This window comes from Cervus canadensis, chromosome 5 (genome assembly GCF_019320065.1).
Source record: "Cervus canadensis isolate Bull #8, Minnesota chromosome 5, ASM1932006v1, whole genome shotgun sequence".
Taxonomy (NCBI): Eukaryota; Metazoa; Chordata; class Mammalia; order Artiodactyla; family Cervidae; genus Cervus; species Cervus canadensis.
In genome coordinates this window covers 93,071,280-93,086,030 of record NC_057390.1, presented here as the reverse complement: position 1 = coordinate 93,086,030, position 14,751 = coordinate 93,071,280, and the positions used below count along the sequence as shown (strand labels likewise).

General features: G+C 43.5%; 1 protein-coding gene across 3 annotated transcripts in view; it reads right to left on the bottom strand.

The window, feature by feature from the left end:
* Positions 1–14,751, bottom strand: part of GARNL3 (GTPase activating Rap/RanGAP domain like 3) — a 159,070-nt gene that overhangs the window by 138,146 nt on the left and 6,173 nt on the right. The window contains exon 2 of one of the 3 annotated variants that reach the window (XM_043469599.1): positions 1,473–1,643. The exons of 1 other annotated variant lie outside the window; for it this stretch is intronic. In XM_043469599.1, coding sequence (XP_043325534.1) covers positions 1,473–1,643 — 171 coding nt within the window. The remainder of the gene's footprint in view (positions 1–1,472; positions 1,644–14,751) is intronic. One more of the 3 variants, XM_043469600.1, reaches the window with a different exon arrangement.

Sequence of the window (14,751 nt, the reverse complement as noted above, 5' to 3'; positions counted from 1 at the left end):
GGCCTGGAAAGTTCCATGGACTACAGTCCATGGGGCTGCAAAGAGTCAGACATGACTGAGCGACTTTCACTTTCACTTTAGCTAGGCATATAAGGTGCTTCATAGCTATTTGTATTTATTTATGTGTGGTTTACATTTAACATTTCTCAACATTTGCTGCATATGAGCATTCCCTAGGGAGCTGTATAAAATATTGGTGTCCCACGCTGACTTGGGAATCTTGGGCAGAATGTGCCGGCTTTCTGTTTCGTAGCTCCCAGGATGACTTTGTGCAGCCAGGGTTGCAGAACCACTGGTTTGAGAACCACTAGTTTAATGCCCGTCAACACTGCTGGGACCCACTTCCACGGATCCGAGCCTTTGCTCTTCAGGTTCCTCTGTTTCAAGTGGCTTTCTTTCCTTTTCCTGCCTGGCTGACAGTCATCCTGCCTGGCTAAGTGTGACTGCTTTTGGTTTTCCTCCCTGTCCTCCAGCAGATTCCTTCCTCCTGTAGCACTTTCTACACGCTCCTTTTTCTAGTGGCATTGGAGTTATTAATATTTGGTTGCTTGTCTGCCTTCCTGGAAAGGCTGTCTCTGGATCAGAATCTCTGGGGTTGGCCTCAGGCATCCGCTGTTGCTTACGCCTGATAGGTGATTCTGATCCATGACCCTCGATGGAATTTAGGCTCGCAAAAGCACCAGGTACAGTAAGCATTGATAATTTTTGTTGCATGGAATCAATGAAGCATCTCTTGTTCTTAAGGCAATCATATTGTTGCAGCTAGTTGCCTTTGATTCCCCTGGAAAGCTAAGCACCCCTGTGTTGTAGTATCCTCTTCTTCATTCATTACTTATTCATTCATCCATCAAATACCGTACACCCTAACAAAACCCTGGGGACTCAGGAGTAAATGTAATAAGAAAACATAGTTGCCACCCTCTGGGACCTAGAATCTATTAATATATTAGTTATAACATAGTTATTATTATCATTTCTTCTGAATAATAATTGGAATTTTCCAGTTATTTTCCTTCTAGATACTATTTGATATCCACAGGTGAGGCGATATCTTATTTCTTTATATCCTGAGTATGTTGCTGGCACACTGAGGACATCCTGTAAATGTTTATTGAATCAAGGTACCACATTTCATTGCACTTGTCACAATTTATTTGTGTGATTATTTGATTCATGGCTATCTGTTCTATGAGCTATAAATCGCCTGAGAACAGGAGCTGAATCTATTTTGCCTGCTATGCCTGACACAAGGCCTGGCCAGCGTAGGTGCTCAATGAACATGGCTAAGTAAATAGATAAATACATATAAGGCACCATTAAGAAACAGAAATGAAATCTCCCAATCAAATATCCACTCCCCTCTCCCTCCATACTCTTCCCCCCAAAGGTAATTTTCTTTCTGAGCGTTAGGGGATTTCAAGTTAGAGTGAGCATGAGCCCCAACTGAGATGATGCTTCTTTTACTTACTTACAGGTTGACCTGGGCCTCTACTTCAGGGTCTTTTGTTGGCCACGTCTGCAGGGGCTGGATGCCAAAGGACAGAGAGGACTTGGCTTTCCACAGAAGGGTCTGTGCCATCTGACTCCCGCAGGATCCTTTTGTCAGAGGCTCCATCAGTGGGCCTGGAGGCTGCAGTGCTGTACTGAAGCAGAGGGGTTGGGAGAGGCACTGAGAACAGAGAAGAACATGGGCCCAGTGCTGGCCTGTTCTGGCCACTCCTCCCTGGGGGCCAGCCCATCAGTAATAAGGGGTGAAGACAAGACACTCCCAAGATCCAGGTGCCCCACCAAGACTGCACCATACCCTTACTGCACACTGTGACATCACAGCTGCAGAACCATCCAAATCCTATCACAGCCCTTAGAGATGACTCTCCAGGCACTGGAGTCGAAGGTACAAGGAGGATGGTGAGTATGTGAATCATCACAGACTTATTTAGAAAAAGGCAGCATCCGCTGAGGAAGGGAAAGCTTGATCCGGAGTACCTGCAGAGAATGGACCTCATGGCCATCAGTGTTTAGTCCAGGAGTGCCTGGTTTATCTCCCAGCTTGCAATTAAAACAGCCAAAAAGAGCCTATACTGGCAACAATGCTGTAGACAAAAGGACCAAACTCACATTTCAAGAGTAATGGCATAGAGGAAGTAAGCAGTAACCACTTGTTGAATTAGCAAATGGATGGTTTATGCTAATTGAGAAACTGAGAAATACATTGCTGAAACAAGCCTGTTTCTTTCTCCAGTGACACAGTGAGGAACATGGGAAGGTGATTCTGGGACAAAAGAGGGCAGCTTTGTTAGGAAATGTAGGCATCCTGCTTATTCTGATTGGAATTATTTTCTGAGCCAATCAACAGCATTCTTCCCCCATCTCTACCTCAAGTGACACACAAATAAACAAAGAAAATCCAACTACTTGGAAAATAAAAATCAATCTTAGCTAACGCATGTCAAAAGGGACTCTTTATACTGTCTTCTCAATAAACGCAGTGATGAGGCAAAAGACAAGAGACTTGGTGGTCTTATTAGTGAGGAAGAGGCCTCTGACAGGGAGCCCCCATCCTGCTACAGGGTTTAGATGCCAAGAGAAGTGACTCCACACAGCCTGGGTGTTTGGAGCCAGATGGGCACTGCCCACTCCCAAGCTGCTACAGTGGTACCAATTATAGGCTGCAGGCGTGTTGCAAAAGAAAAAAAGGTCACTCTTGCCAGGTTTATAAGTGATGACCCAGCTCCCCCCATCACCTTGTCTGGGTCTGAGAACACAAGCTGCATACCTGACCCAGACTGCTGGATAATCTTACCCTAGCTGGCTACAGGCCACTTATCTTGGAAGCAACTCGACAGACATGAAAGGCTCAAGCCTTCCACGTATGACAAATGGCAAGGAGGGAAGGTTCTGGTATGTTTGTTGTCAGTTATTCTTTACTCACTGGTACCTCAAGTCTTCCAAAACCCAGAGTCCTAGGGGTTACAGCTGCCTTAGCAATAAACAAACAAATAATGAAGCAGGGTTCTGGGTGAGAGGCACAGTTTTTCTTTGAACCCTCTATAGATTTTTCTAAATTACAAAAATAACAGTTGTATGCAAAAGATTTATTAAGAAAATGTTCCTTTCTCAATTATGCAAGTTTTTTTTAAAAAAGGAAAGAGTGCGCTCCTATAAGAAACTGATAAGCAAGTGAAGGAAGCCGGACAGGGAGGTGAGGTTTCATTGTCAGGCAAAGTCCTATGAAGGAACAGCTTCAACTCAAGTGGAGCCGGGCTGTCCCACGTGGTAGCATCATGCCACATGTGACTACCGAGCAAGGAAATGCAGGCAGGGAAAGCAAGACATATGTGTGTAAAACACACACTGGACTTTGAAGACTTAGTACAAATAAAAAGGGATGCAGAAATTCTCAATAATTTTTACGCTGACAACATGTTGAAGATAAAGTGTATGGATTTTAATGTGGCTACTAGAAAATGTAAAATCACATACAGAGCTGGCTTTGCAATCTGCTTGAGGTCAGTTATGCATCAGAGCTGTCCCACCTGCGACGAGGAGCTGAGGGCCCTGGGTCGCGGGGCGGGGGCTGTAAACTCCAGGCACACAGTGCTCTCTGCACAGGTGGGCAGAGCAGCTGCAGTAAGCGCGAGGGTGGCACACCTAGGAAGAGTGGCCACCCAGGTGTGGGTGTCAGGGCAAAAGTGCACTGAAGAGGGGAGGGGAGAAGATTCCACAAATGGTGAGGGGATCTGATGGTGTGCATGACACCCCCACTTCCAATCCCTTACCTCTCCCAGTTCAGTTTGGTATGATTCCCATCACTCCTCTGTCTACATATTTGCAACTTTTATGTGCCATATGTACTGAGACTATAATAGCGCTCTGTAACTTGCTCTTCTCTCTAATCCAGTCTTGGATATCTTTGTAAATCAGTAAATACAGATTCATCTTTAACATGGAACATTACAGAAGGAAATAACCTCATATGTTGATTATATTCTTTTAATCTTTAAATACTAAGATTGTTTCATTGTTTTAGCATGTTATTGATTATCCCTTTCATCTTTAAAATTATGTTTAGAAACACTTAAATGCTAGTTCTTTTAAACCTTTCCACTGTTTAATTTTGTCTTTTTGCCTAACTTTACTCTTTGAGTTTTTGAGTTCTTTTTTTTATACTCTCATCTAATTCTTTAGCTTCATTTTCTAACTGTTCAGATGCTGTCTCATCACTGTTAATTTTAATCCTTTTCCTCATTTCTGTTATCTTTTCTAGTCTTAACATTCTAATTTAAAAAAATGTACATCCCTCTTAATCTTCTGACTTATTTTATTTTTCTTGTCTCACTATTTAAAATGTTCAGCAGAGGAAGAACTTCTTGGAAAGATGGCAGAGGAAGTGCTCATCTGCATAACTCCTTGGAACCCATGGAAATAAGCAAAAATAACCCAGTACACAGAAGAAAACCTACGGGAACAAGAGAATGAAGAAACTCCATGCTATGATCCTGAAGATCTGCTGTACGGCAAGAACATTCTAAAGGCCCACAGTGCCCGATCTGGAGAAATGAGGCCCGGAAGCATGAGCAGCGCTGGGCAGAAGGTGTTTGTTCTTTTTTCTTTTCCATGGCCCCAGCTTTCTAACAAGAAGTGGTGGCCTAATCTGAGGAAAGGCTGAAGGAGAGAAGGAAGAGTATATCTTAAGAGCCATCTGAACCTCTCAAAAGATATTACCCAAGTACATTTGAGCCCACTAAAAGAAGGCCCGTGAATAACGGGGAACCCCACTGACCTAGGCCCTCTTTGAAGGAGCCTATTTGCCCTGAAGTGGGTAGGGGATGGGGAGCTGAACATTCAAGGGGAGACCTGCCATGGGGTCACATGTACCACAGGCACAGGGGACTCTGCAGTCAGGAGGACAGGGTGGGGAGAGAGTAAAACTAGACAGCATGTCCCCACTGCCTCTGTCCCCTTCCCACTTCCCAAGAAATATCAAGGCCAGACCTCCAGCACCACCTCTAAAGAGAAGATTCACCATCACTCAGAGAAGCAGAGGTCAAGGTTAATCTACCCATATCATCAGTAGGTATATGCAGACCCAGACAGAGGTGCTTCTACCCAAGATGAACATGCAGGAAAAAACTAGCACAGGACCTGTGAAAAGAGGTTCACAAAAGACAGATGAGAGTATAGATGAGAAGATTTTTTAAAAAATAGAAATCAAAGGAAACATAACAATAGCTTGGTTTTCTCAAAAAAAAAAAAAAGTGAGACAGTAAGAACTCAAAACAAAAGATCAGATAATACCATAGACAGACTTTTCAAGGTTCTAGGATAAAAATCCCAGACTGTGGCAGGAAAAGGATTGATTCACAGTGTGGAGGTGCTTTCTGGGAGGGGAGTGGGCCTGAAGGGGAGGAAATGAGGGCGCCTGGGAGCAAATCTCCTGCACAGGGGCTGTGTATGTGTGTGCTTTCTTCTTGGACTGGGGATGGTCCTCAGATGCACACAGTTCACAGTCTTCTCCTCTGTGGCCCCCAAGCCCTCAGGACGACTCAAGCATCTGTGTCATGAGTCTAAAGGGATTGCTGTTGCTGTTCAGTCGCTCAGTTGTGTCCGACTCTTTGTGACCCCATGGACTGCAGCCTGCCAGGCTTCCCTTCACCATCTCCCGGATCTTGCTCAAACTCATACCCATTGAGTCAATGATGCCATCCAACACAACTGTGGCACGAGTGCTGTCTCATACACTGGGAGTGGACCCCTGAAGGCAGCAACATGGCACACAAGATAACAGGGTCTCAGTTCTGGCTCCTTCCACAGGGCTGACAGCTCCCTTGGTGCAGGTTGCATGGATCCCTGAGCTGCACCCATAATTCCACAAGGAACATGGGAAACTTCTGGAAGCCACACATACTCCTTTGGGTTCTATTTTATTTATGTTTTTTTTTTTTTCTTTTTTTGATCTGGGTCATTTTTAAAGTCTTTATTGAATTTGTTACAATATTGTTTCTGTTTCATGTTCTGGGTTTTTGGCCAGGAAGCAACAGGATCTTAGCTCTCTGACCAGGCATCGGACCAAAGATTGAAACTGCCTCACTCACATCTTACCCACTGGACTGCCCGGGAGGTCCTTCCCTTACGTTCTTGATCTTGTATCTTATTTCCCATTCAGATTGTTGGTTGAAAACAACCTTAAACCAAGCACAAGTCTTCATTCTTGCTTATCGGAAAACCATGATCAACTTCTGGGGTCTGAGCTGGCTCAGCAGCCACAGGAGCAGTAACCCCCAAAGAGCTGGGGGCAGCAAGGAGACTTCTACCTTGAAGGAAACTGCCTCCTCCCACACAGTCACTCCACATCCTGCCACTTTCCTCCTCTGCAGCTCTCAGTACCCTGAGAGTCATCCCAGATACTGGTACCCTGTCTACTTCCCACCCCGCCCCCCACTAAATGTTAGCTCCATGAGAACAGGGCCTCATCTGCCTTGTTCATGGTGTACCCTGAGTGCCTAGCACAGAGAAGGGCTCAAAAAATACATGTTGAATGAATATGTGGCTATGTGAAAATGTCGTAAAAACACATGGAACGAGTTCATTTGGAATAGAGAGACTTCACATGGCTGTTTTGGCTCTTTTTGAATGAGGTCACTGGTGGCCCCAGTCAGAGCGCTGTGGGACCTGCTCTATTTCTTTATCCATCTCTGACAGGCAGCTGGTCCGTGAGGACTGTGACCAGTGCAGGGAGCAAAAGCAATCCATCTGCCAGGCATCAACCAGGCCTGATGTATGGCATTGATGCTAGGAAAGGCTTAATGCCTGGCAGCACTTCTAAAGGCACTTTTCTCTCTGGTCATAAAATGTGAGACAGGAATTTATGTCCTAGCTTTCATTTGTATTAAAACTATGGAATCACTGACATTTAACGGTTGGAAAGTCATCTGAGGCTTAATTTCCCAGTTTTACCTCCTCGCCACTAAGACAGCTCCAAGATTGGCGTGCCAGCTACGCCACAGCACACCAGTGTATGCTAACCAACTTTGGATCAGTGTGTCTTATTTATGTTTGCTGTGATTGAAGAAAGATGCTATCGGTGGCAGATACTTCAGAACAACTTGCAAAACTTGGAAGGCTGAGATGTAATTTCCTAACCTGCTTGGCAGTTTAGGGTTCTGGATGTGATTTAGAGTCCACACTCTAAATCAGAGGCACTCATGAGAGACTGATTGGGAACGGAGCTGGGCAGATGAAGGGAGAGGACACAGGGCACCAGCTTGCTTTGGGAGATCATGACAGAGCTGTTGTGGTCCTGGAGTCAGCAGTGTCTTGATTCTCTGGCTTTCTGAGGGAGCAGAGGCAGCTTTGGGGATCAAAGCCAAGTTGATTCTGCTGCTGGCTTCAGTGGCAGCTGCTTCTTCATGGATTAGCTATTGTTATGTAGTGGCAGCCTCCCTGATGATCGTGGAGCACAGTGGTTCTGGGGACAGGAGTTGTGCCTGGGAGCTCAAACTAGAGTCTACTCTCCGGCCCTGCCAACAAGTCTGTAAGCACTTAATTTCCTGTATTGCTATTAAATCTCATTCTGCTTCTACCAGATGGAATGGGTTCTGTTGTCTGCAACAGATTACTGACCAATAGGCCTTATATAGTGATGTCTGTCTCACTGGGTTTTGAGCTTAATAGTTCATGTGACCCTGTGCAGAGTGCAGAGTATGCACAGTCTTCAGGTGGGAGCAGTGGTATAATCTCCAGTGGGCGAGAAAAAGAGACTGTGTACTCTGAAGGGAAAACACAGGCCTTTGGCCTTGAGAGTTTAAAAGAGAGCTTGCTCACAGCACTAGGTCCTTCTGCTCCAATCAGCAAAGAGGTGCTAAAGGGGTAATTGAAAGAACACACGCTAATTGTGGATGCTTCCAAGGTCACCGCTAGGCTGGAGCAATGACTCTGTGATCACTACTCCCAACCTGCTTTATGTTGTCTTCAGCTTTTTCCAGGCGTGTCACCAAAAACTGTTGTATCCAGAAGTGTACCGAAATCACAGAAGAGTTGAGAAATACCAGTATAACCTATGGGCTTGCTTCCCAGGCTCCCCAGGCGTCACTAGTGATAAAGAACCCACCTGCCAATGCAGGAGACATGAAAGGAAAGTTCCATCCCTGGGTCAGGAAGATCCCCTGGAGAAGGGAATGGCAACCCATTATTCTTGCCTGGAGAATTCCATGGACAGAGGAGCCTGGTGGGCTACAGTCCACGGGGTTGCAAAGAGTTGGAAATGGCTGAAGCAACTGAGCACACAGACAGGCTAACGTACAGATGGTTTAATGTCTCCACAAGAAAAACGTTACGCTTCTCAAGGTCATCATGATAGTTTAGGGCGCACTGGCCGCTGGCCTCGTGTACAGTGTCCAGTCTGTCTTATCACCCCTTGTGCCCGCTGTGATTTTAGGTCTACCCTGGGGTCATGCGCAGAGAGGGCTCATTCCTTGTTCATATTCAGTCCAGTCAGTTCAGTCGCTCAGTCGTGTCTGACTCGCCGCGACCCCGTGAACCGCAGCACGCCAGGCCTCCCTGTCCATCACCAACTCGCGGAGCTTACCCAAACTCATGTCCATCGAGTCGGTCATGCTATCCAACCATCTCATCCTCTGTCGTCCCCTTCTCCTTCTGCCCTCAATCTTTCCCAGCATCAGGGTCTTTTCCAATGAGTCAGCTCTTCGAATCAGGTGGTCAAAGTATTGGAGCTTTAGCTTCAACATCAGTCCTTCCAATGAACACCCAGGACTGATCTCCTTTAGGATGGACTAGCTGGACCTCCTTGCAGTCCAAGGGACTCTCAAGAGTCTTCTCCAACACCACAGTTCAAAAGCATCAGTTCTTTGGTGCTCAGCTTTCTTTATAATCCAATTCTCACATCCATACATATTACATTCTTTCAAATGTGAGAGGGCAGTTATTATGTCCTCTGTGAATTTTCTCTTTTTCAAGTAAAACACCCCCCCCCCCACCCCGCAACTGAAATCTTTTTTTCTTTACTGGATCATTCCCACCAGACATAAATATCTTTATTAAACAAAAGCAGAACACACCAAAACAAAAAAACAAACAGTTTTCAATTCACACCCCCTCTGGCCCTGCAAAGAGCTGACTGGGTTCATTGTTTCCAGTTCTGTCCTTTCATTGTCTCTTGAAGCCAGTCCAGTGCGACTTTTATCCTCATTGTTCTAAAGAAGCAGTTCTTGTCAAAGGCCACCTGTGACCCACATGATGCTAAGCCAATGGTCAATTTTTGGCTCTTCATTGGATGCCCCAGCAGCAACATTTGACACAGAAAAATCATAACCTCTTTCTGTGTTTTAAAACTGTTTTACACTAATTTCCTCCCTCCCCCAAATTAAATTAGATCATGTATCCATGCTACATGGTGGTTTCACATATAAGTCTCAAAATCTAACTTTTATTTGGGACTTATATGAACAGTTAAACTAAGTCCATCAAATCAGAGTCATCCTTCTCACTAATAAAGTTCGTTTACTGATTCCCTTTTCCTAAAATCTCCTGGTATTCCACACATTTTTCTCACAATGTTTTTACCTTTCCCTATTTCACTGTGATTCATAGTCACATTAAAGAACAAAATAAAAACCTTTATGCATTCTTTCGAACCCTTCCTACCTGAGGGTCCACATCTACACTGTCCAATAAGGCATGCACATGGCTCTTGAGCACTTAAAATGTGGCGGCTCTGATCTAAAATGCTGAAGCATAAAATGCACACCAGATTTCAAACACAGTACTGAAAAGAGAAGGAAATTACCTTAATTATTTTTAATAATTAAGAATCCCTGGGATTCTCCACGCAAGAATACTGGAGTGGGTTGCCATTTCCTTCTCCTTTTAATAATGAGTATATGTTAAAATGATAATATCTGGGGTATATTGAGTTAAATCAAATAAGTTACTGAAATTAATTTTATTATTATTTTTTTACCTTTTAAAATATGGCTACTACTGGACTTCCCCGGTGGTATAGTAGATAAGAGTCTGCCTGCCAAGGCGGGGGACATAAATTCAATCCCTGGTCCAGGAAGATTCTGTATGCTGCTGCTGCTGCTGCTAAGTCGCTTCAGTCGTGTCCAACTCTTGGCGACCCCAAGGACTGCAGCCCACCAGGCTTCTCCATCCATGGGATTTTCCAGGAAAGAGTACTGGAGTGGGGTGCCATTGCCTTCTCTGAAGACTCTGCATACTGAGGAGCAATGAAGCCCTCGAGCCACAACTACTGAAGCCTTTGAACCTAGAGTCCGTGCTCCACAACAAGAGAAGACACCGCAGTGAGAAGACCACACACTGCAACAAAGAGCCCCTGCTTGCCATAACCAGAGAAAGTCCTTGCACAGCAACAAAAAACCCAGTGCAGCCATAAATAAACACAAGTAAAATCTGGCTACTAGAAAATTTTAAATTCCATATGTAATTTTATATACTTACTATTACTAGAAGGCACTTTTATTCCTTTTCACTCAATAACCATGAACATCCTAGTTATCTTTCCAAGTCAGAATGCAGATCGGTATCAATCTTTTTAACAGATGATTAGTATTGTACTGAAACATTCCTGATGGATTTTCTTTTTTTCCCCCCACTTTTACGAGCAATCCTACAGCAAACAGCCTTCTACGTACGCCTCCTTGGGCAGTCACACCTCATTGCTAACTCATATTTGCTTCCTGTCCTCTAAGATCCTGGCTCTAGAGACAACCAGATGTGTGGTTTATATTTTAAAACATCTCTAAACTTGCGTGCTGCTTTAGAAGTTTTTTTCCCTAGGAAAACCAGCAGTGAGCTTCACTGTACAGGCCAAATCTCCTAATTTTCCTATTGCACTGTTTGTCAGACTTCATCTCTGTTCAGATCTTCAGCTCTGGAAACCAGACAACCAAATATAATTTCTCACATTAACCCTCCCTCCAAAGCAAAACTAATTTGACTATTGTTATCCTCCAAGAAAGGAAGCTGGTTTATATTAACTTAAACTCTTTAGTGAATAATAAAAGTTGTTTTTTCCCTTCTCTTAGGGGAACAGACATAATATGAAAATTAATTTTCATCTGTTGGCCCTAAGAGCTCATTATGTCAACCCTATACAAGACAGCTCTTAATAGCCTTTCCCAGGAAGACTGCTGTTTTTCCAAAAGAAAATTGACAGTGGCAGATTTATTTGTGATTAAATACTTAAGGGGCTGACATAAACAAAAAGAATAATGACATAGTATAGAGGAACAAAGGCTGTGAAAACAACCCACATTAAAATGCTTGTTTATAAAACTACCTGGAAAAAAAAGTTTTCCTGAACAATTAAAAAAAAAAAATCTAAGAGTCAGGAGAAACATAAGGAAGAAGAAAAGGAGGCAAGCAAATGCATAATGGATAATTGTTCTTTTCTGATTCTGTCTTGGCCTAGAAAGCCATCTTCAGGAATAAGAAAGCATTTGTCTTGGCATCAAATTTGTTCTCACAAGGCGTGGGCTCTTTGCATTACTAATAAGGAAGTCACTCTGTAGGAAGCAGTATTTGGGAAAGTGAAAAATATGTTTTCTATTTGTAATTCAGAATCTTCTGTCTATGTAGGGCTCTTCTCTCACTGTGGCTAAACTTAGTAAGCATAATTTAACCACTCAACTAAGGTAGTCTTTTACAATGAGTATTTAAAAAATGCAGAAATCCCCATTCGGTGACTCTAGGGTGACATCTGGGAATCTGTAATTTGGAAAGCTTCCCAAATTTAATTGCACTTTTCTTTTGGAGGGGGATGCCCATCCAGTATCCATTCCCCTTCTTCTGATGATAGCACTGTGGTTCTTCCTTTGGGCAATCACTTCTTCCTAGTCTCTGTGAAGTGATCTAACCCCCCACCCCCCCCCTGCCCAGTTCTGGCTTGGGCACATGACCCAGGCCCAGCCAATTAGCATGTTTTATCTCCTCTGGTCAAAATGATTGGTTCACAGATGAGCACAGTGTACCCAAGAGATCCAATGAATGTAAAGCCTGGGGCGTGTTCTAGAACCATTGAGAAGGAGGTCTTATAATATCTTTCTGCTGGGATTGTTCATTGATAGAAAGTAAGCCTGGAATCGTTCATTTCTTTGTCTCCAGGAGGAAAGACTTTGAGAATCAAGTCAATCCAGAAAATGAAAAAAGACTCCTGATAACATTATATGAGTACCTGGTTCTATTTTTTCCTAAAGCTTGGTCTGGGCTTCCCAAGTGGTGCCAGTGGTAAAGAATATGCCTGCTAGTGCAGGAGATGCAAAAGACATGGGCTCAATCCCTGGGTTGGGAAGACCCTCTAGAGAACGGAATGACAACCCACTCCATTATTCTTGTATGTAAAATCCCATGGACAGAAGAGTCTTGCAGGCTACAGTCCATGGGGTCACAAAGAATCGGACCCTATTGAGCAACTAACACTTTCACTTTTTAAAGTTTGGTCTTCCCCAGCATTTTGCAGTTTAATGAGCTGATGATTCTCCTCTGCTTACCATTCATAGCCTTTGATAATCTCAAAATAATCTGAACAAGTGCTAAGGCACTAATTGGAAAAAGTGTGATGTATTACCAGTCCTGTCTGTAGCTGAAGGACAACTGTTCAATGGTGATTATAACTGAGATGCCAGGAGTACGAATCACTTGACCACAGTCCAAGCCACCAGTTTTCACCTGGTATCAGGGCCATAGGCATTGCTACTGCAAGTGACAATGAAAGCAGAATTATTAATATAAAATGATGGGTGGTAAGTATAGGGAGGCAAGCTTTGACTTCACTATTAGGGAAAGATAATAGAGCTGCCCAATAACAAATGCAGTTGTGGGCTCCCTGATCTTAGATGTAACAAGCAAAAGTTGGATGACCAGCTACAAGGGTTTCTGTAGAAAAGATTTCTGTTATTATCCTAGAAGAGTGGTTTTTAAATATGTCCTTGGACCAGCAATACGGGCATTACTTGTGAGCTTGTTACAAATCCATCCACAGATCCACCCTCACCCAGAGAATCAGAATCTCAAGGAAGGATGGGGGAGGGGCAGGAAACTGTGTTAAGAAGCCCTCTCTATACAGTCAGCAAAAACAAGACCGGGAGTGGACTGTGGCTCAGATCATGAACTCCTTACTGCCAAATTCAGACTTAAATTGAAGAAAGTAGGGAAAACCACTAGACCATTCAGGTATGACCTAAATCAAATCCCTTACGATTATACAGTGAAAGTGAGAAATATATTTAAGGGACTAGATCTGAAGACAGAGTGCCTGATGAACTATGGACAGAAGTCCGTGACATTGTACAGGAGACAGGGATCAAGACAATCTCCAAGGAAAAGAAATGCAAAAGAGCAAAATGGCTGCCTGAGGAGGCCTTACAAATAGCTGTGAAAAGAAGAGAAGCGAAAAGCAAAGGAGAAAAGGAAAGATATACCCATTTGAATGCAGAGTTCCAAAGAATAGTAAGGAGAGATAAGAAAGCCTTTCTCAGTGATCAATGCAAAGAAATAGAGGAAAACAATAGAATGGGAAAGACTAGAGGTCTGTTCAAGAAAATTAGAGATACCAAAGGACCATTTCATGCAAAGATGGGCATAATAAAGGACAGAAATGGTATGGACCTGACAGAAGCAGAAGATATTAAGAAGAGGTGGCAAGAATACACAGAAGAACTATACAGAAAAGATTTTCAGGACCCAGATAATCATGATGATGTGATCACTCACCTAGAGCCAGACATCCTAGAATGTGAAGTCAAGTGGGCCTTAGGAAGCATCACTACAAACAAAGCTAGTGGAGGCGATGGAATTCCAGTTGAGCTATTTCATACCCTGAGAGATGATGCTGTGAATGTGCTGCACTCAATATGCCAGCAAATTTGGAAAACTCAGCAGTGGCCAAAGGACTGGAAAAGGTCAGTTTTCACTCCAATCCCAAAGAAAGGCAATACCAAAGAATGCTCAAATTACCACACAACTGCTCTCATCTCACACACTAGTAAAATAATGCTCAAAATTCTCGAAGCTAGGCTTCAACAATACGTGAACTGTGAACTTCCAGATGTTCAAGCTGGATTTAGAAAAGGCAGAGGAACCAGAGATCAAATTGCCAACATCTGCTAGATCATCGAGAAAGCAAGAGAGTTCCAGAAAAACATCTATTTCTGCTTTATTCACTATGCCAAAGCCTTTGACTGTGTAGATCACAATAAACTGTGGAAAATTCTGAAAGAGATGGGAATACCAGACCACCTGACCTGCCTCTTGAGAAATCTGTATGCAGGTCAGGAAGCAACAGTTAGAACTGGACATGGAACAACAGACTGGTTCCAAATAGGAAAAGGAGTACGTCAGGCTGTATATTGTCACCATGCGTATTTAACTTATATGCAGAGTACATCATGAGAAACGCTGGGCTGGAAGAATCACAAGCTGGAATCAAGATTGCCAGGAGAAATATCAATAACCTCAGATATGCAGAGGACACCACCCTTATGGCAGAAAGTGAAGAAGAACTAAAGAACTTCTTGATGAAAGTGAAAGAGGGGAGTGAAAAAGTTGGCTTAAAGCTCAACATTCAGAAAACTAAGATCATGGCATCCAGCCCCATCACTTCATGGCAAATAGATGGGGAAACAGTGGAAACAGTGACAGATTTCATTTTTGGGGGCTCAAAATCACTGCAGATGGTGACTGCAGCCATGAAGTTAAAAGATGCTTACTCCT